Here is a 22,818-nt window from a genome sequence, read left to right as displayed (position 1 = left end):
ACAATTGCTACAATTGAGAGATAACGCGTGACTCCGTGTATGATTATGAGAGTGATCGACTCGAGTCATCAATCGGATTAAATTACATTTTGGTTTTAAAAAAAGGTTGATAAAGGTTATTTGAAAAATTTGAAGATTATGAATGAAAAAATATAAGACAACTGATAATTGATAAATAGATTAGAAAATAATGTAAATTTTATTTTTTTCGTTTTAATATAAAACGATTTAATTTAACGAAGATCTAAAAATCGATATTAGAAACAACCACGTGTTTAACCAAATGTTTATATAGTATATTTATTATTAATTTGTATTAATCTATTTTATTTATTCTAGTTTATAAGACTTAATATTGTTTTTTAATGAGAAACAAACAGATTTAATGATATAATAAATTTATAAAATTAATTTGATAAATTTTATTAATTCTTGCCGATACAAATGCAAAAAAATACTAAGGCTTACAACTCAATCAAGAGATGAAAACGCGTCATGAAATTTATTAACTTTGTTTTCAATGCAGTAACTGCTAAATTATCTGTTTATTTTACTGACTTTAATTATGCTTGAAGCGATAATACATTGCCGGGAGCAATGATATCAGTTGCATGTATGCAGTATATAATTCTTGACACGTGTACAATTATCTATCATGTGATTGTGAGGAAATAAAAACAGAAGAATGATTTAACGAATATGAATTTTTTAACAGAGATCATTTAGTGAATACGTTCAATGTTCTTTCTTCTTTGTGATTAATTGACTGTGATGTGAAATTACATACATTGTTAAATTTTCTACATAAGAAACCCGTGTTTATCATGAATTACTTTAGTATCTTCTATATCATTATATAATAAATATATATTTTGATAATTATGATTCAAATAACTTAGCATTAAAAGTTACCATTAAAATATGTTACAATACTATTCATTTTTAATCGTGTATATAGGAGTATTGATTTTTTCGAGGTACATCGAAATAAAATTTTAAAATTTGAAAATATGCGTTATATCCTTTTTTTTATCATTCTGCTCTTTAGTCTATAAGAGTTTTGTAAATAAACTTTTTTATTGTGTGTTGTGTGCTGTTATACCGGTAAAGCACTATAAAGAAATGATGGCAGCACCACACAGCAATGCGCAGTGGCCACCCATATTGATTATCGTAGATGGAGACATAGTCGGCGGGAAAATCAATATCTTCATTTTGCCGGTGCTCTCGCTATTTTCGACGTGAAATTCTCTCTTTGCTCGACATTTTGTACGAATTCCAAGTTCTTTCTACGAGTTCGCTAATTCCAAAATACGTGTTGCTGGGCGAATAATCGTATTGTTGTGAAACTGCGATGTAGTCGCGTTAGTGCGCATTCACACATCTTCTTCGCTTGAGCTTGAGGTGTGCCATCTCTTTGGTACCTGCAGCTCAATTGGAGCATTCATTATTAGCAAGCCTCTACTTGTCATTAATAAAACAACTGGTGGTGATAAAAGAAGAACGCCTGAAGAAATTACAAGGAACAGCGACGCAACTGGCATACGCAGAGTTTTGCGTTGTTACCAACAACGTAAAATCCAACAACTGATTGTAATATATCGCCATTTACTGGTGACTCATCCATTGTGACACATTTTTATATCAGCTGATCGACGTAATAGAAAAAAGAAGATACTTAATTGTATTGAATAAATTAATTGTCAACTAACAGACGTATAACTAAAGAAATATATATATATCGAAAAATCAACGAAATTATTAATTACAATCGTAATATTAATAACGGAAGAAAGATCTGACTTGAATAAACGAGAGCTGTTCTAATCTGTGTAAAATTATTGCTGTGAAAAAAATCTGTGCAAATCAAAGAATCTCTGCATAATAGCGAACGACCACTGAAAAATATCGCATAAATCTGCAAGATCGATCGAAATAGCGACGATAGAGGAATCGTCTTCTATGCGGCAGGAATCCCTGACTAGTCTGAAATTGAGGCCACCGGGCGACCACGGTGGTATACATCACGGCGGGGTCATGTTGGAAGAAGATATGGCTGGTGCTCAGGACACAATATATCTGTGCAATTTTCGAGTGTCGGTAGATGGCGAGTGGCTCTGTTTGAAGGAGCTTCAAGATGTCGAATACTCACTCCAAGATTCGATGCAGCGGTCACCATCACCGCCGCTCGCTCTCAGTGGTATTAATCATCATCATGATCATCATCACCATCATCATCATCAACAGCTTCCCGAGCAGCAAGAGCTTCGCGATATTATGCCATCAAGTCCACCGCCATTGCAGCACGTCTCCAGCTTGTGTCTGTACTGGATGTTACTGCACTCACCCGTTTTAATTAGAAATATATTCGAGGATACAGTTTCTCTTTTTTTTTTCGCTCAATGAAATTTAACTTTATTTGTGTCATGATCGTTTTTACAAAATAAGTTTAGTTTTCCTTGCTTATAATGAAAAAGAAATTTTTTTTCTCTTTGTTATGCTTCACCGTGAATGCTTTAGTTGGAATACATCTCTTTTATAGAAACCGTTGCAAATCTTTACTTACAATTGCACATTTTTTATTTACCTTTTATTTATTTTATAAAGTACAAAATTGTCGCATACTGTGCTACGCAATCATTTTTACATTGTTCAAGTTCTAATGTGATATTATTTAAGGATATTTTCATATTCAGGATTGGATATTTACCACTGAATTTGAAATCATTATTCTGAGTATTAAAGAAGGAAATTAATTGAGATTATACTGCAAGTCAGAACAGAACACGTATTGTTTTTGCAGCACGAGATCCGGTCATCATCGAGAGGAGTAATCTTGTTAACATTTCGAAACTAATTGTGAAGGAGCTGATTGAAACATCTTTGAAATATGGTCGTATGCTTGATTCCGATCATATGCCGTTGCAACATTTCTTCATCGTTCTTGAACACGTGCTTAGGCATGGTTTACGGCCGAAGAAGGTAAAGCTTACCGTCATGCAGACAGCGGAGTATTTTTTTCAACCTGATATTAACAGGTCTCCGATTTCAGGGTCTTCTTGGACCCAAAAAGGAGCTGTGGGATATTCTTCAGCTCGTAGAGAAATATTGTCCTGAAGCACAAGATATTACGTCCAGTATTCGTGATTTGCCTACTGTTAGGTATTGCGAATTTCTATTTTAGAAATGTGATTTATATTTATTTGCTTGAATTTATATTATGATATAATTAATTGACAGAATTTGTATTTTATTCGTGATAAAGCAAAAAAGTTTTACACAATATTTTATATTTTCGGAATTATTTTAAGAGTAAACGATACATTTTGTGTTAATTAATGATAAGTTAATTATATTAATCTTTTAGATTTTCTCAAGGGATTAAAATTTTTTAATTAAGATTATGTATATGTTTAATTATTTACTTATTATTATCTCTTTGTTCATTATTTCATTGATTATTTAATTTTTCTTCATTTAATTGATTATAAAGTTTAGTCATTAATATAAAATTTAAATTAATTTGAAAATTCCATCGATTTCTTCGTAATTCTGAGATATAATATTTTGAAGTCACTACCATTTTTAGAACAGCTATGGGTAGGGCGCGTGCTTGGTTGCGCATGGCATTGATGCAAAAGAAATTAGCAGACTATCTCAAGGTTCTAATTGATCACAAAGATGATATTTTATCCGAATATTTCGAACCAGATGCTCTGATGATGAGCGAAGAAGCAATTGTAGTCATGGGTTTATTAGTGGGATTAAACGTAATTGATTGCAACTTCTGCGTAAAGGTCAGTCTGGATTATTTTCGTGTTCTCCACATACGTGAATGTGTGCACGTTTGCGTTTAATTAAAGTGATAATGATATTAAACCAAGATCTATCGTAACTTGCGACAGGAAGAAGACCTCGATTGTCAGCAGGGCGTAATCGACTTTTCATTATATCTACGCAACAGTAATCATATACCTGGTGAATCGCCAGATGACGAACTCGAAAATGATAACATGACTACAGTACTTGATCAGAAAAATTATATCGAAGAGCTTAATCGACATTTAAAGTAAACATCTAATTATTTCGCGAATTCTGAATAAAAACTTGCGCATTAATACGAGCGCTATTATTCATTTTCAATACTGATTTTAGTGCAACAGTAACGAATCTTCAAGCTAAAGTAGAATCTTTGACGACAACGAACGCTCTTATGAAAGAGGATCTTGCCATTGCTAAAAATAATATTTTATCGCTTCAAGATGAAAACAGACAGTTAAAGAAGGAACTTGGTATTGAAGTTAAAGATGCAAATGAGGTATAATTAATTTTGTTGAAATTGTGTGTTACATATAAATGGCGTTACTGATAGGTCAATTTAATTTCAGAACGGAAAAGTACCTCTTAAAATAACAGAAACTACTGCTGAAATCGAAGAGCTTAGATGCAGAATAGAATCTGAGAAGAAATCTAAGCAAGATTTAGAGAAAGAGCTAGAACTGCAGGTTAATATGAGCTCGTATTGTTTTATCGTGATTCCTTTCTGTATTTCTGCACACAAATATTGCAATTTTTGATATTTTTCTTCAATTTATAAATTTAAGTGCGTAAAATTGCACATAGCGATTGATGAGTGCATTTTTTTACTTTTTCCATACAGATTAGCATGAAATCCGAAATGGAAGTAGCTATGAAGTTGTTAGAAAAGGATATACACGAGAAGCAGGATACTATTATATCTTTAAGGCGACAGCTGGAGGATATCAAATTAATCAACTTGGAAATGTACAAAAAGCTGCAGGTGGTATTACTTGCAACTATTGTTATATAATTTTCTAATCTCTGTGATATAACTTACTTGTATTTTACCAATCATTTCATTAATTTTTATTTAAAAACAGAAAAAAAGAGAAAGAGAGAAAGAGAGAGAGAGAAAGAGAGAGGGAAAAAGAACGGGAAAGAGGAAACATATTTATTTCATAATCTTTTAACAATTTTTCTTTTAATAAATTTTTATTTTTTATTTTAGAAATTATTTATTTATAATAAAATTGTCTTTATATAATTTTTATTTTTTTATTACTATACATTTATTATTTATATTTATTATTATACACATATGATATTTGATATAGACAAGTATATTATATCATGCAGACGTGTTTTTTTTACATTTTACTATTTATAAAATTTTTTAATCACAGATTTTATTACAAAAGTGAGAACTATTAGTTCTAGCACGGAAATAATAATTTGTTTTATATATTTCCGCATTTCATTGGTATTTTTATTATTTATTAACATTTTAGGCTGTTCACAAATAGAGCTAAATTATCTGTTACACAAGATAGATTATTATTACACTAGTTTAAGTACTTTTTTTAATGGATGTGTGCTGAAAATGATAAAAATGGAAAAATTTTTTTTATTTTGCCGGAATCTTTTCTTTTCGGAGAGGATTTCGGTGGGCACGTAAATTCTCCGTTTCTGGACGTGTTTCCCTTGTAGGAGTGTGAGCATGAGCTGACACAGAAGGGCGAGATGGTGAGCCGTCTTCACGCGAAGACCAATCAGATCGGCAAGATCCTTAACAACCTCGAGAAATATAATTATTTGATGAAGGACGGCGAAGGTATACGAAGTCCCACCACTCCGGGTGGCGTATCGAAATCTATTCTTAATAAGGCTAGTCCCACTTCCCCGAGGGGTTGCCCACCCGTAGAGAATGCCCGGCCGACGGTCGATCATCAGCGCTCTCTTGACGAACACCCGGCGACAGCTTCTAATGACAAATTGAAACAGAGTCGTTCTACCTCCGAGATTTCCATGAATAGTTCAACGACCGAGCAAGCTGCAAAAGAATAGAGAGACAGCCTACCCTTACACGATTAATTCCACAGCGAATCTTGACACTTCGGATATCGCGGCTATTCAGCGCTGCACGCGAGGCGTACATTTTTTATACGTACACCCTACAGAGTCGTGCAAAATTACTTTGCCAGATTTCCGTCTGTGTTTCGCGCACAGCATACTCTCGTGCACATTTATTCAGTGCCACTTTTGAAGATTAATTGACGTTACGTTAACAAATTATACGTAATTACTATGATGTAACGAAATGATTTAGCACTCTTTGAGATCGAATTGCTGACGCTTTAATCCAATACAGACTGTTACTTTTAAGATACAATAACTTTTGTAAAAGTTTCTACACTGAGAAAAAAATGTTGTTAATTTGATTAAATTTCTTTATTTTAAGTATTGTATGTAAAATACTTGAACTTTAAATATTTATATATTTGACTGAAATACATAAATAGTTAAATTGAAGAAATTTAATTAAGTTGAAAAAGTTAACTTTTTTTTCAGTGTACAATATTATGTTATGAAGTATATGTATGTACTCATATTTTTCGTTGAAAAAATGATTGTTAATAATTTATTAATTTAAAAAATTTTTAATATTAGTCATAGTTAGTATTAATTGAGTTTTAAAAAATTTATCGATTTATTTACAACATTGACATGTGAAGTGACAATATCTATCGTATATAATAATTGCACAATATGTAATAAAAAGTACTTATTTTCTGTTATAATAAAAAATGTTTCACAGATTATAATATTATAAAAATTCGTAACCTAATATTTTTTAAATAATTTATTATTATTATTTGCCTATCTCATATTATAGATGCAAGACACAAATTTTATTTACAGGATTAGCAGTTTAAAAAAATGTCAATATGCATTTCGTTACATCATACTTGCGAAAATGTCACACATTCTACAAATTATAAATTTCAAGAAAGTAGTTATTTTATTGAACTTATATTATCATATGCCTAAAAATTATTATGAAAATGATTTTCATAATAACTCAATATGCACAATATTACTATTTCAGGTTTATTTAGATTTGGGCAAGCATCGTTTCTTTTTTTTTTCCGTTTGTACTCAATAAATATTTATTTCAGGAATGCGAAGGCTCACTTAAGCATAAGACAGAACTGATTACAAAGCTGGAAGCTAAAACACTGTCGATGAGCGAGACCATCCAGAAAATGGATGAAAAGTACGTTTTATTTGTCTTTCATTAGTGTTAATTAATTTATAAGTGCAATTTGATCACGCGCATACTCGAAATTAAAAGTGGCGCTCACGTAGGTCTTTATTGTAACAATATATACATCAAAAAATGTTTTGCACTTTACTATCTTACGTTTTATATACATATATGAGGCGTTAACACCCTTTTTCCCGCTAAGTATCTTATCTGATTAATTATTATTAAAGGTATATTGTTATGCCAGCTTTCTGTTTAGTAATGTCATGAATTTTTAATATACTGTATGATAAGTGTAATGATGGGACTAGTTTAATCAATATTGCTTTATCTAATGACGTATTAATGCCATCAACATTTTTCATACAAGAATGTAAGCGTGCAAGAATAATACAAATTAATATATATGTTATCAGGAATCTAGCAAAAACTCATTTTCATTCTGTTCGTAAAATGGTAAAGATGTACATTTCAGGAAACGGCCGTACACTGTTTGTTGTAAATAAATTATTTTTTTATCTCACAGAATATTTAATTTCCATTACGTAATTATTATACTCAATTGTATTTTAATTAATCTTGTATCTGTAATATATCGAAAATTCTAACTATGCAAAACTTTTTTTGATGCACTTATATATTTTACCATTTTAAGATATTTTATTATTCCATCTTCAATCTATACATACAGATTTAAAATTTAGCATGGAAGAGTGTCTTCTAATTGTGTAGAAGACTACATTTATCATCCTAAAAAATATGAAAAGGGCTAATGTTCGCATATCTTACAGGCTTCAAAATTTTGGTTGAATCATTGTGATCGATATTGTTCAGCAAACATGTGACATTTAAAACGCGTGAGAGCTCGACTGTTCTTTTCTATCAAACTTCTCGTCTGATGTTAGTATTTCTTAAAAAAGCGTTGAAAATGTCTCCATTACTGAACTATTTTAATAGGCATTATTTACGTACAAATATAATTGTTGTGATAAGATTTTCCTATCAACTGTCGTTACATGATATTTTGGTATGCGAAAGGCTATACCAACATTTAAATAAAGCATGCAAATAAATGGACAAGCTCTAGCTAGAGATGATTTATTTTTTACTTAGACGTCGCGAATACGATTTAGGTAGAATAGATTGAAGACTCGCGAAGCTCTAGGATTAAATCAAGTCTGTTACGGGGATATTGGCAAACTAAATGGCTATTCTACATGACTAGTTATATCAATATGTAGTTGTTAATATTGAAAAGACATATTTTAAAGTCTTTTGCAATAATCGATAAATTTATACATTATCATAATTATACTAATAAAATTCATTAATGTTATTGAATAGGAAAAAGAGTAATATCGAACATCTGCTCATTTGATCTCATTTTTATTATTTCTTCGTGTTTATAATATCCAGATACATAAAAATTAATTTTTTATTATTGACGAATTTTCGTCTAATATTATTTCAAGAGTTAATATAAATTTTTGAATTTTTCTTTGCATCTAAATTAAAATGCTCACTTCCATTCATGATAAGCACGTTTAAGGAACTGGACTTGCAATCATTCTTCACCGAATCATTCCTTCTTTATTTGATGTTCACACATGAAAAAACAGCTTTGTTTTAAGCCAAATTATTAATATCTGTCGATACATTATCCATACAAGGTATTTTTCTGAGATAATAGCTTTCTTATCTGAAATAAAATGTTCGATGGTAATTAATTAAACGTGCCACATCCATATTACTGATATACTCACGTATTTGTATAAGCCTCGCGCAATGGAAGTTATAACGCACTCAGATACTACGTGTGCTTGTACCAACACTACGAAAATAAATTTATGACAGAAGAGAGTGTGAGTTTGTTTATCCCGATCGCCGATTAAAATTAAGACGACCTAATACAATTTTTTGTGAATTTTATAATTGCTGAATAAAGTTTCTTTCCTTATTTTACTCTTGTATAATTACTGCTTGTATAATCTTTGTGAGGTAAGTTATATATATTGCGCCTGTTACATATATCAACATTATTAATATTAAATTATAAATTAAATTATATAAGTTATAAAAATGTAACGGTTTATTGTTCTGTTTAATTTGTAAAATTTGTTATATGAAAAATCTGTAACAGTGTAATATGCATTTTTGTTTCACTTTGATAAATATTTTGCCAATATAGATTGTATATGTATAAGTACATGCTATTAATTAGATTTGATATAATAAAATATAAAATATAATATTTGTTAAACATTAATTTTCTGGATTGGAATTTTTGCAATATTATTCCACAATTTTCAATGTTAAATTTATTAATAATGTGATAATAATTTGTTTTTTTTATATTTTAAAATGAAATAAATGATTTTATTGTTTAATATACATTAACTATTCCCGTTACATTAACATTAATTATTCCCGTTTTTTTATAATGCGATAACAAAGCAGTTCCTTAAATGTGTTTTTCGAAAATATACTTTTATTTGTTTATATTTGTAACATAGTATTTAGCTTGATTACATTCATAAATAATGAATGCTTATATCTTTAAGTTTAAATTCAACAAATGACATTTATAACGTGAAAATATCTTACGTTCTCCATTAATTAACAAACATTACTGGCGAGATTTTCTATAAATGAGCGAGTTGACTATTATTATATCTTTCGATATTTTCGTATTGAGGGAACAGGGTCATCATTTTAGGTATAACCATCACGCGTCATTACACTCACGTTTAAAAATCCTGAACTAATCCTGGAGCGAGGTACGAGTTAAAGATCGTTGAGCCAATTGAATGAAATAGCTTCGGGCGGTGTAGACGCGAGTTTTATATCTTCGACGTTTAAGTACCACCGATTTGACTTAATCAGGTGCAAGGAGATGGATGGTGTCAGATCGGGGGCGGAGGAGAAGGTGAGGGTCCTGGGTGCCGAGGCTGCCGAGCGGGAAGCGCGGACGAATGGGGTCGAGAGGGAATTGCGACTTGAGCGCGAATGGAGAACCTCCTTGCAGGAAACATCGATCAGTAACACGGAGAAGATCTCTCAATTACATCAGGAGATCGATCAGTTGAAACGGGTGTCCGAGGTACGTATTCACGTGCGACCTGTATTGCCTTTTAAGCGTATCCGCGACGAATAAATCTCACGGTTATCGCTGTTATCGTCACGCCGACTTGTAAGTTCAGACAACGGTGAGCCTCAGAAGCGGCGATCCGATCTTTCTATTTAAATCCCATCTCCGAAATCCGGATTATAAGCCTCTAATTCAATTTGCACGCCGTTGCGGAGATTTACTTGCTTTACGATAATAGAACTGACAGTAAGTGCGATGGTTCTGCCGTCCTGAAATAGATTAATGAAATTTGTTTGAATTACTAAATTTTTATTTCCGCGAACTTCTAGAGCGCATCGCGTACTATTTGGTACTTTTATAATAAAATAAGTTAATTTTCCTTTTTTCTCTTCTGTTTGAAATCTTGACATTGACATCCATTATTTACAATTCGATATAATGATTATAGTTAATAAAGCGTAAAAATGTTTTATTCTCAACGTGGAATACATACAATTGAAAGATGACAGATGATCAATGCGCTGAACTATTGTAAAATAAAATAAATAAGATTTTCTATAGAAAATTAGAAATATATTCAGATTTTAACATGTATGTACAAGAATCAAAATTTGAAAGAATTATTTATAAAACGAATATAAAAATAGCAGAGAGAAGAGAGAACGAAAACCTCTGGTTTGTCTAAAAATATTTGCATGCATATTTTAGATATTAGAAATTCGTATATCAAATTAACATTATCGAATAGTACATATTTTTGTATTCAAGTTATAATCATACTCGAGCCTAATCTTAGCAGGTAGCTAATTGACTTGCCCTTAATCCCGACAATGGACGGGTAAATGTGTACATGCCGGATAATCACAATTATGGCTGTTCCAGAGGTACTTAACGCTGCAGGAGGAGTATTATGCCCTGAAGGAGGTATGCAGCGAGCAGGAACGAACTCTGGAGGAACTTGGGGGACAATTGAGCGCAGCCAAATTAGCGGCGGTCGAACTGCGCGAGGCCGCTGACAACGCTCAACAGCAGCAGCAGCAGCAGCAGCAGCAGCAGTCGGCATTGCAAGAGGGTTCGGTAACCTGGGCAAATGATCGGATGGTCACCCAATGTAAGGGGTGCAGCCGTGAGTTTAACATGACTCGTCGCAAGGTAATCAAACTTTTTAATTGCTCTCACGCTTTCGTAACTCTCTTCCCTTGCTCCCCCCCCCCTCTCTCTCTCTCTCTCTCTCTAACTTTCTGTTCTAACTTTCGGTTTCTCCGGCTTCGAAGACGTTGAAAGCAGCACCCCTGCCTCTCTCCTTGCCTTCCTCTTTCGTTTATCCGATCTATTCGCAGAGATGGTTCGCGCGCGCGGAGAGCTCGGCTGAAAGCGCGGCGCACCGTACGTAATTGTTCAATTATCCCCGCCGTTCGGGAAATTACTGCTTACCCTGATGCGGATTCTAGCCGTCGGACTCGACGGAGGAGACAAGGTGAAGTAAACGCGCGCTAAATGACCAGGATCGTTCGGGTCGTGGCAGAGCAAGGCTTGGCATCACGACGGGATACACTTACCCTCGGCTCTGAAGATCTGATGGCGTACAGGGCTGGGCCGCTCGTCAGGTCGTCAGGATTTCTCGAGATCAAAATCGCTCCTCGCGCGCAACAACTTTGATGCACGACAGTCGTATTATTAGAGATAGCGGGCTATCGCGTTGCCCGGGCCGGCAATTACACTTAAAGGCTTTCGTTTACCTAACTTCCCCCTTTATTAAATCGCGATAGGCCGTAATGAGGGCCGGAATTTGCAGATAGATAAGAGCCGGCTGAAGGATTACCGGCTTAAACAAGTTCTCGAGCGGCAGTTGTTAAGCACCTGCCGCGCGAATTCCGCGGCCACGCGTTCCGTAACGCTTTTTAATTTGCTCATTAGGGAGCGAGAGAGACGTGTCGCGTTACACGGTAAGAGCGGGCGATTCGCCCGGATCGGCGCCGCTTGCTCGCCGCCCTTATTTTTCGCCGCGCGAATCACGCGTGCCGGCACGACATGGGCGCTTAAAGTATTCGCGCGGCGATCTTGATCGTTCCGTTCGTTGCAGTTGCGTGCATCGATAAGGGAAGCGCGCGCGGCGCGCCAACAAACGGGGGTGGGGGGAGGGTGAGTGTATTCGTGCATTCGTCATACGGAATAAATTCTGTAGCGGGATTTACGCGCCGGCGAGTTTATCGAAATTACGAGGACGTGAGTGATAAATAACAGAGTTGAGTCGCGGAGTTGGCTGTCGGCGTTATACGGGATAACTAGCTCGCGGGGATTCCGAAGGAATCGTGTAGCTTTGCGACGACGACGTCTCGTTTGGTCGTCGATTATTATAACGATTAATATTACGTTTCCATGATGCACGTGTTTTCGAGAATCTTCCCTTTGGTCGTAAGCTCACGAATGCAGCGTTTCGCTTTTTCCAAGGGACGTCCAATTACATTATTTGCGCCATCATCCGACGTACAGTCATGATTACGCGTTGTGCATGCATGACCCGCATGCATATTTAGCCGACAATGTGATAGAGACGTTGCTCGCCCCATAAAATACATTAGACCGTATTCTCTTCTTTGCTTTACGTAGCCGGCGTCAGCGGTTCGAGGAATATACATTGTACCCGCGTGCGAGAAACGGGTTACGGGGAGAGGGTTGAAAGGAGGGCGTAGGAAAGGGTGGTAAGTTATTGCATAATAACAAGGCAGTGCTCGGGTATCCTTGTTACTCATTTTTCGCCCGGTAGGTGTATTACCATACTGTTTAATATAGAATAGGCCACCCATGGCACGACCAGCTGTGTGGGTGGGATTCGTGCCAGTGGGCGCTCTCCATTGGCAGGTTAGCAACGGAGAAGCTCGCCGTGCGGGAGAAAGCGCGAGATCTTTGAAAGAGCTTGCTCGCGGGCGGAAAAACAAATGCGGGTCGGCCGCAAGCTTTTACGCGGGCAAGATAATAATAATCCTCCTCCTATTACACACACCGCTGCGGTTGACCACGCTGAGACATACAAGTAAATTCACCCCTAGCTCTTTAATGCGCGCGGTGTCTCGCGTGATCCCATCGACAATTGCTTTGCACGTACATTTGACACATTTCCCGCGATTGTGCGGAATTTTGATTCCACGGCGAGATATTAACGAGAGACCGAGAGCAAAACTTTTCCCGTGTAACTTACGCGTCGCTGGACGCTTTAATTTGCTCCCAACAGCAAATTGCAACAGCTAAGTTGCATCTTGTGGTAACATGTAAATATTTTCTGACATATAGAGTCAATAGCTTAATGTGCGTAATATGTGGATATTACAATAATTTGAATTAAAATGTAAATACATAACAATACTAATTAACATTCCTGTCCAGAAATTATTATACGTATATATAAGATAATCATCTTTGTTTCTCCGCCGTTTACTGTATACGCGATAAAAACGTAAAGTAGTTATTACAAAAAGTATCAAGCGCAGTTATTGCGTAAGGCAGACATTTAAAGCATCATAAGTCAAGTTATGCACAGATGCTGATAAGTGAATATTATTCGCCGGTAGAATAACGCCGTAAAGGATGCGCGGGGAGTGTTTCTCATATGTTGTATAAATCTGCAGCGAAGCTAAAAGGCGTATCCTGCAGACGCTGAGTATGCATATTTCAAAATCATAATTAATTAATTTGTCTGAAATCTCTTAATTCACTTTATTCCAAGTTAAGCAAACTTCATTATGATGTAACCATGTTAACTCTTCATGTGTCGCATTTAATTTTGATAAGGCTAACTTGTTATAAGGCTATTTTGTTTGGAATATATTAACGTATTGAACACATCAACTATGAAGTCGATGAATACGACTATAATTATAAAAAAGAAGAGACTCTCCGTCCGCCGTTCGTTTTATCCACGAAGATAAATAAGTGTGCAATGGCATTTGCGTCTTTTTAACTCTTAACTTTAGAGACGAAAACTCATTTCCTTGCTCATGCGATTGCATGAAAGTGAGTTTGCCCGATGTTACGCGTTACAAAGGCGAGCGAGGTAAGCCGCGAGATGGTCTCCTCGGTTTACCAAGAGTTTCGCGTTCGCGCCAAGAGTTGAGTCATCTTGCGCGGAATTTATTGATCATTACAGTCGATCATTTGCTCGACAGTATCTCTCGGATCTGATCTAAGACTGATTTATTCGTCTTGGAAAGTATCTGTAAGTAGGTATCTATCACGGTTAAGATAAGGTTGAGGCACGCCGGTTACGGAGTTGCGGGCACCAATCTACTACGTTTCGGTCGTAAGTCATGATGACGGTTCAATAATTAACTTTGCGAGGAAATCGGTTATCGGGACGATATTATTCGAGCTCTTACTTCCTCGGTAATAACCAGGCAACCACTCTCCCGCACCCTTACCACTTCGTACTAAGAGGGAAACGACGATCCGACCGTCTCACTTAGAGGATTCAATTTAGATGTAAAATTTAGAATCGTCGCCTCGGTTACGCTTCTCTTTTGGCTTTCGGAGTACGCGAATATCACGTTATTATAATAGACCGTCGGTAATGGCTTGCGAATAAAGATTACCGGATAACAGGGAAACGAGGACGCGAGTAAGGGCGCGAAATGAACATAAAGATGAAACGCGTGGATACCGGGTGGTGCGTTCTTTCTCGTTGCGACACTTGCACACTTGTACGGATTTCTTGTGTGATAAATCGACGTTAAATTTCTTACGCTAGCTTCAGATAAGAGCCGCGCTATTAAAAGAAAATTTACTCTGATAGAAATTTAGCTTTTGATTGGTTATTGGACAGTTTTACTGGTCTTTGTCTAGTAACTGAATAATAAACTGTCTAGGATACCAATCAAGATGTAACACTTTTCTCATAGTTATTGTATAGAAAAACTGTACAATATCCGAACTCAATTACTTAACAGTTACTTAACAGTAAAAGTACCTCTTAACCTTTTAACCTTTTAATCTCTTTTGACATTTTTGTGACAGAACTAGATTTAAAGTTGTTCAAAAATTAAAATAAAAAATCAGGTCAGTTTCTAGGCAGTATTTTTGTATATAAGAAGAAATCATTAATACTAAATAGTAACGGATTAAGTAATCAGTTAAACTGTATGAATTTCTACCATGGTTAATAACATGGCAAAATGTAGAACACCGCATGTGTTCGTCCACCTAGAATTTTTAGTATATTCCTTTATTTATCTTATAACATCTGTATGATTTGGAGGATGTGATCACGAGAGAACAAATACGAGATTTAAAGTGTTTTGCGTAGGCAATGCGATTTCGTTTCATCTATTTGTTCTTATCTTTGCTATTTCTCGTTTGTCACCTTTCACATCTTGTGCCAGTCAGTCCTGCTCTATGTCTGTCTATACTTCAACAATCTAATGACTCTCACATGGAAATGACCTGTGCAAGAAACACCACAAAAAAGTATTAAGCGTTCTCTTACCTGAAGTTGACGCGCGGACAATAGTATCCCTGGTGCCGAGTATAAAAAGCCCCGGCCCGTTGTCCGCGTGCCAGCTTCAGGTACGGGCATGCACTTTTTTTTGACCCGAACGTAACGAGCACACGTAATCCGTAACTGCGAACTACGCTACAGAGCTTTTTACTTTTCAGCGTGTAGACCTGAGGCGGGCAAACTCATCGCCATTATACGCCGCGAAGTTATGATTGGTTTGGACGTTTCGGTTAAAATCCTAAACTGTAGCTACGAGATTTAAAACGTACTATATTTACATTGCCCCGAGACAGTCGAGATATCTTTTGAATTATTGTGTCGATTTTCACTCGGAGCGAAATTAGTTGAACTCAATAAGTTAAACTTAAATACTAGCCAGCCGCATTATCAATTTACTACTTCGCAAATGTTTGAATGTTTACAATATAAATTGTTAATGAGCGATAAAATATATTATGTCTACAATTAGAATATTGACTAATATGTGAACATTTAATTATAACTTTCCTATTGCAAAACGCTTTGCATTTAATATTTTTATATTTAAGTAAATTAATATATTTAAAATAATTTACATTTATTTTTCTGCAATTGTATGCTGCTATTTTAGATCTTAAAATGTAAAAGTTTACGTTACAAAAATAGTTTTATTACTAAAATAAATATAAAGTTTAGTAATCAATTTTTCGTTCTTTAAAGCAAATGCAAACTGATGTGAACACGTTAATTGTTTCGTCTTACATATCATTATACAGCTGATGTTAATTGTATTAGAATTTTCTACATAATAATGAAGATATCAGTATCGTAATACTAAACTATCAAAGTCATAATCTTCTCTATAAAAATAATTATGACGTTTAAAATAAGAAAATGTGAAATATTAAAAATATTAAATATTAACAATTTACCAATGTTGACGTCGATTATGATGATTAAACTATATTACAAGGAGAGAATCTTTCTTTACAAATATACACACACAATAAAAATATGTGATGACAGCCGCTCATAAAGTTGGCGCAGCGAAAAAACCAATCAGCGTCGTGGAAAAGAGCTCATACACTCCAAAACTTTCGAGAAGATATATTCGAATTAACACGCCGATTCGATTTAATGTCTTTTTTAATAATGGATAACTGTCACTTGAATAAGTATAAAAAAGATATAAATGCTTGTATTTTTATAATACACATTTATATGAAAATATTTATTTTAATGTAAAATCAAATAAAAAAATAATTTTATGTTTATATTTTATACTTATATATAAGTGCATTGCGATATAAATATTATTAAATAAATAGTATTAAAATATAAATTTTTATGAAATAACTTGTGAATTTATTGTTACAGCAATAATAGTAGTATGTAATAGATTTTCTATTTTGTGGAACTTTATGTTATAACTACACAATAAGTTTATTTTATTAATAAGTAAATTTAACAATTAGTATTATTAATAATAAATATTTGCCGATATTATTTCTGTTACAGCATCATTGTCGCAATTGTGGAAACATTTTCTGTAACGCCTGCAGTGACAATACTACAGTCTTGCCGAATTCAGCGAAACCGGTACGCGTTTGTGACGAATGTTATGTGTTTCTGGTTAGCCGTTACTCAGTGGTGCGTTAATATTCCACACGCTATTGTTTCTTTTCGTATGCGAATTGCATAGACTCTACAGAGATTTCAGTTCGATGCGTAGTTTCGAAAAAGAAAGAAAAAAAAAGAATCAAAAAGGCAGAATGAAGAAAGAACGAAATCTATTTGCACAAATGTAAATCACACAAATTTCTACACATTTCATTCTTTGCATTATAATGTGTGACCACTCATTATAGATTGGTCATATATGATGACGGGTTGCTATAAGCAATACTTTGTTTCACGTTGAATTGTTTTACAAAAAAACAATCTCCCGATATTTTGAAGTTTATAGTTGGGAACGGAAGTCTAGAGAAATACTCAATTTATCAAATTTTATTATAGTACATATATACTGTAACGTTTCTAATATATTTTATAAATAACAGACAATGGTATATGATCGATAGAATTTATTTTCTCGAATGTATTTTATTTTGTCATAGAGAAACGTTTGTTTCATTTGCACACAATTACGATTATCTCACCGGAGTCATGAAGGACGAAATCCAATATATGATCTGATTGTATAAATGTTTACGAGAATTCAACATTGCACACTGCTTGTAGTGCGGTTGCGATTGTAATTGCATTTGTTACGCTCAAGTTGGGTAGGGTAAGATCATAATAGTAATGTGATTGTATTTCGAATCCGATTTGTAAAGTCTCGAAACTGCGCAGCCTTGCTCGCGTGCGCTGCAGTGTCCAAAAATGCGTGCCTGTACAACGATATTTTTAAAACATTCTATACCGTCTAAAGAGATATATTATACGTAAATAAATGAAATGGTTTTCTAGAACCTGCATTATTATTTATCCTAATCTTACATGTTATACAAATATCAAATAAATTAAAATAAAAATGCGCTTTCGATAAATCAATATATCTCGTTGTTATATTATACAGGATGATTTCGAATGACTCAGGTGTTCTTGCAAAGACGAATTTCTCAGTTAATCTGAGACGATTTTTTCTTCACGAAAATTTTATCCAAAGCGTATTGTGTGACAAAAAAGGAAAAAAATTCTGACTTATCGTTTGTTACATATAAAGTGTTTATTCTCGGTAAAATTATTCATCCGTCAAGCAGTATGAAGGCATCAAATTTGTAATCACCCGTGTTGGATGTTGAGTCGCGTCGCCTCTGCCCACCTTCTGTATGCCTCCCGTGATTTGGTAACTATATTATTTTATAATTCAAAAATTAAGCTTTGAAAGTAATCGTGAATAAACAAAATTTACGTGAAGGAAAAATCATCTCAGAATTAACTGAGGAATATAACTTTGCAAGAACACCTGGCTTGTTTAAAATTATCTTGTATATATAAATTTTTTTTGGAAGAAATTAATTAAAAAGGGTACTACGAAACCTATGCTGAAAAGATTGATAGTCTTGTACAAGTACCTTAAACATCTTTAATATTCCAGAAAATCGCAATAAATAAATAATTGTACTTAAGACTAACAGTTTTATAATTCCAGGCTAGATATTTTTTTCAAATGATTCCTTAGTTAGGTTGATCTTATTCCCGTATCAGATTTCATTAAGTTTACAGTAAGTTCATCTCATGAATCATGTAAGACAAAACAGTAATCAGGTCTTCATGTGGGTATCTCTATTAAGCTTATATTGCTTGAATTATTAAATTCTCATTACACTGAACAAGTCTGGTTGTATTATTTGGAATTTTGATAGATTCAATCATACCTGTTGAAAACGAACAAATTATAATTTTTCTAGGAATTATCAGATAATATAATTGATTATTTTTTTTTAATATATATAAATATAGAATTTCTTCATAATTATTAAATTTATTTAGATATGTTGTAACAAGTAAATAATGTACGTATAATTGCATCAGGAAAGATACAAATTTTTGTATTTCTGATTTATTTCATTGTGCCATTATATTAAAATATTTTTTTGATTTTATATTTAACTTTCAGGAGTTATTCAGTTCTTGAATTAATTTTTGCACAGAACTAAATACTGTATTAAAATACAGCACTCATTTACTTTGAACCCGAATTTAGAGACTTGCATTCAAGAGAGAGAAATTATTTTATCAGAATGTCGGTGAAAAATCTCATTATGCTTTTATCTCATATTGTGTATGTGGTTTTTTAATTAAATAGAATACTGCTCCGCGTATCTGCCAGCGGCTAGAACTAGAAGTTTTATAGATTTAACCGAAAAATGCTAATTAAATTCTTATAGTTAAATCTATTGAACATTCTTGCTGACACATATCAAATTTAATCATGTTAATTAGAAATTCTGTTTGAACTTACGTAGACGCAGACTACAAAATATGCCTCGTTGAGTTAACAAGGACATTTTTTCTTGTGTAATAAGGTTAATAAGCAGTATAGGCAATAATACCAATAAGACAATTAGGTAATAAATTCTTTGCTATATAGTGTAGGAGATGATTATTATATTAATATCATTTTGGAGTAACATAAAAAATCCTAATGTTTTTGATTATTTTAATCTTAAAAATGTCATCTCTACTCAAATCTGATGAGAATTTTTTAAAGTGCACCTTATTCACGATTACTTTCAAACAAGTCAGGTCCTTATAAGATATTAGCTAAATCTGACCGAAATTTCCAGTGGAGTTATAATTAAATGCTGTGCATAATAATAAACGAAGATTTTAAATTCGTTCAGGAACAAAGTTTTTCGACACACATTTCTTTTTATCACGCGAATTGTCCTCTTATTTTATTAAAACTTACGCTTTCAATTAATTGAAACTCAAATATTTTCGTACCCTTTTCAAACAGTTCTCGTACGAACGAACCAACGATTGAAAACGGCGCGTTATCTGATCCACTTCGCTACTTAAGTTCTATTACAGTGACATCGATCTTCGGGAAGTATTAACGAAAAAGAAAAACGGGAATGATTCTTTTCTTGCACGAAAGCGATTCGCAGAAAGAAAACGCCGGCCGTAATGTGTTATCTAGCTGCCGAACGTAAATCCGTTCCTCAGGTGCATATGCCGGTCTTTCTAATCTCTACAATAGAAACCACACGCCATCCCCGTTGGCTCTTCCAACACTGGAGAAGTAGTAAAACGGTCTGTTGGCCGCCCTCCATCGCGCGCGCCGTTCTTATCCTTTTCACAGACGTTAACAATGCCTACCACGACGATCCCGGGCGCCACATAAACGTCCGCTAGGTGAAATCGCCCGCGTGTCTGTAGTGTCTGTACGGTGCAAGTACGGTGTTAAGGGAGTTAACGGTGTCGTGTTACATGTATGCTCGCGGGTACTCGCGCCGCCTGACTGCGGTAAGTTTCTGGCGGGTGGTTGTGAGCCGCGGCGGGACTGCCCCTGTAGGCCAACTTGTCGGATATCTACGACTTTCGAAAGCTCGTTAGCCGCGAGCGTGCACGCTTAAACGGCCGCTAAATTGAAATCGATCCTCGGCCGACCCGCATCGATCGCTGCGGCCTCGACGATTGGCGCAAATATATCCGCTTCTATCTGCCGCTCGCCCCGGCGGCGCGGGCGTGTAGCCGCGATGAAGTACCTAGTACAAGGGTGCACGCGACAATTGCGCCCGAATGAGTTTGGTCACACTCATTGCAGTCTGGTTCTCCAGGCTGGTCGGAGGAGAAACGGAAATAGGCGGAAGATCGAATTTTACCACTGAGATAACACTCAAATTATCGAGTATACGTGCATACCGCTGTATATCACGGAAAATATGATTGAATCGCAGATTATTTAAATTATTGCAATTTAGATGATTTGTGATTATAGATTTTTCTACTTTTTGCTCTACAGAATGTGGACGTTGCTTTTCGTTTGATGACAGGTCGCGGATCGTGATTAAGTTATGATGCGATAATAAGAAGAGACTTACTAAGTATCAAATTATTTTGTAGCATTTGGTATTGATTTGTACTCAAATAAACGTTGAAATTGATTATTTCGGATATCTACTACTATTTCGGATATTACTACAATATTTAACTTTTTATAAAAAACAAATTAATTTACTATAAACCTTTTTGTAGCATTCTGCAAGATATTTAGACAATTGGTCGCCTAAATTGTACCGCTTTTGAAAGCATTAAATTCGAGAATTAAAATAATTAAAAGTATAGTGTGAATCGTTAATACATATTTCATTAATAATTTATTAAAAGAAAGAAGCAAACATTTAATAATTAATAAGCAAAGAGATAAAGATCGAAATAAAAGTGGATCGAGTTTATTTTTGAAATTGACATATTTTTATTTATATCAATTATAAGTTTTATCATACTTTTATTATTATTTTTATCAGTCTTATATTAATATTGTTTATTGTAACAATATTTGTATGGTGGTACGATTAAAAAAATTTTAAATAGATTTTATAACAAGTATTGATTTAATTTTTACAATAATATTGTAAATATATACAATGCACAATGAATGCAAAATAATATTGTATGTACATGCACAATGAATGTAAAATATTCTACTAAAAATCTTTTATTAAAACCCAAAAGTTCAATATAAAATTGCATGATTACATTATTATCAGTTACATAAACTGATCAAAAATTTACATCATTTGTATCTGATTTTTCAAAGTGTTATTAGTATGCACAAAACACAACGTAATTTATTAAATTTTTATCTATATTACTAATTTTTTTTCATTTATTTCAGATTTTTGTCATTAAAAATATTACTTATATTGAGTAAAAATGTAAAACATTGTTAAGCTACGATTTAGGCGATCGGCACGCGTCCAACACAACTCTCCCTATCTCGTTTAAGGATATCACATTACAAATAAAAATAGGCAAATTCTATGTCGTGATCGCGGGTCATTTTAAATCAACTAACGGAGACGAATATTTTCACCAAATACTTTCGCAAACTTCAGATTATACTTATTACTATTCGTTTCAAAGTGACGAGTACGGGCGATCATGCAAATAAAATAATGCACCACGTTACGGAGCATTAATGATGATATGGCGTGTCTCACGGGTCGTGGCACGCGGTGCCAAGATCATGAAGGTGTAGTTGCTTTTAGTAAGGAATCACTGACACGCAAAGTGGCTTGGTCGCACGTTCTTATATTGCATGTCTTTGTCAGAAAAATTGACTAACTTCTCATCTTTCGCGATACAAAGTCGACACGTAGCAATTCGTGACACGGCTTATGGATGTTTACATCAAGAATCCTCGATATTTGAGGAATATTGAGGACAAGTCATCCAAGACATATCTATAACGATGTGACTTTATAAACGAAAAATATGCGCTCATAAATATTATTATACATATACATATATATTGTACATTTGTACATAAATTACTATTTTGTCTTACATATAAATATAAATGATTTTTCCGTGCACAAATTGTTTGTGCGCAAATTATGTTACGGGTGAAGCTCTCGTTGAGTAACGTCAAATTGAAGATTTCAATCTTGTTAAGCTCACGAATGGAATATTTTCTCAAGCCACGATCAAGAACAGAAGGAAGAGTTTCTCGGGGCGCGTTTG

At 34.2% G+C, this 22,818-nt stretch overlaps 2 protein-coding genes across 5 annotated transcripts in view; one reads left to right on the top strand and one right to left on the bottom strand.

Moving 5' to 3' along the window:
• The window catches only part of LOC105832496 (soluble guanylate cyclase 89Db), a 169,300-nt gene that overhangs the window by 13,673 nt on the left and 132,809 nt on the right, over window positions 1-22,818 (bottom strand). The window lies entirely within an intron of this gene.
• LOC105832498 (protein RUFY3) lies at window positions 404-18,092 on the top strand. Of its 3 annotated transcripts, none has more exons than XM_012673498.3 (12): window positions 404-2,200; window positions 2,804-2,982; window positions 3,053-3,162; window positions 3,590-3,797; window positions 3,906-4,069; window positions 4,156-4,318; window positions 4,389-4,505; window positions 4,661-4,801; window positions 6,978-7,075; window positions 9,950-10,166; window positions 11,037-11,306; window positions 17,140-17,280. In XM_012673498.3, exons 1-12 carry the CDS (start codon window positions 1,963-1,965, stop codon window positions 17,278-17,280), a joined length of 2,046 nt encoding a protein of 681 aa, XP_012528952.1. In that variant the 5' UTR covers window positions 404-1,962. The 3 variants fall into 3 exon arrangements, with proteins under 3 accessions (XP_012528952.1, XP_012528954.1, XP_012528950.1); XM_012673496.1 differs by having other exon boundaries at window positions 1,963-2,320; window positions 17,140-18,092; XM_012673500.3 differs by lacking the exons at window positions 9,950-10,166; window positions 11,037-11,306; window positions 17,140-17,280 and having other exon boundaries at window positions 406-2,320; window positions 5,509-8,927.

The sequence above is a fragment of the Monomorium pharaonis genome, chromosome 6, assembly GCF_013373865.1.
Source record: "Monomorium pharaonis isolate MP-MQ-018 chromosome 6, ASM1337386v2, whole genome shotgun sequence".
NCBI classification, from domain to species: Eukaryota; Metazoa; Arthropoda; class Insecta; order Hymenoptera; family Formicidae; genus Monomorium; species Monomorium pharaonis.
Note: the sequence above shows the minus strand (reverse complement) of the source record. Positions and strands in the feature narration are given on the sequence as shown.

Excerpts from the sequence above, each read along its gene's own strand:
- LOC105832498 (XM_012673496.1), top strand. The coding sequence starts at position 1,963 with ATGCGGCAGGAATCCCTGACTAGTCTGAAATTGAGGCCACCGGGCGAC. Across the intron at positions 3,163-3,589 it reads CGTGATTTGCCTACTGTTAG|AACAGCTATGGGTAGGGCGC; the intron begins GTATTGCGAATT and ends TACCATTTTTAG. Across the intron at positions 10,167-11,036 it reads AGTTGAAACGGGTGTCCGAG|AGGTACTTAACGCTGCAGGA; the intron begins GTACGTATTCAC and ends TGGCTGTTCCAG.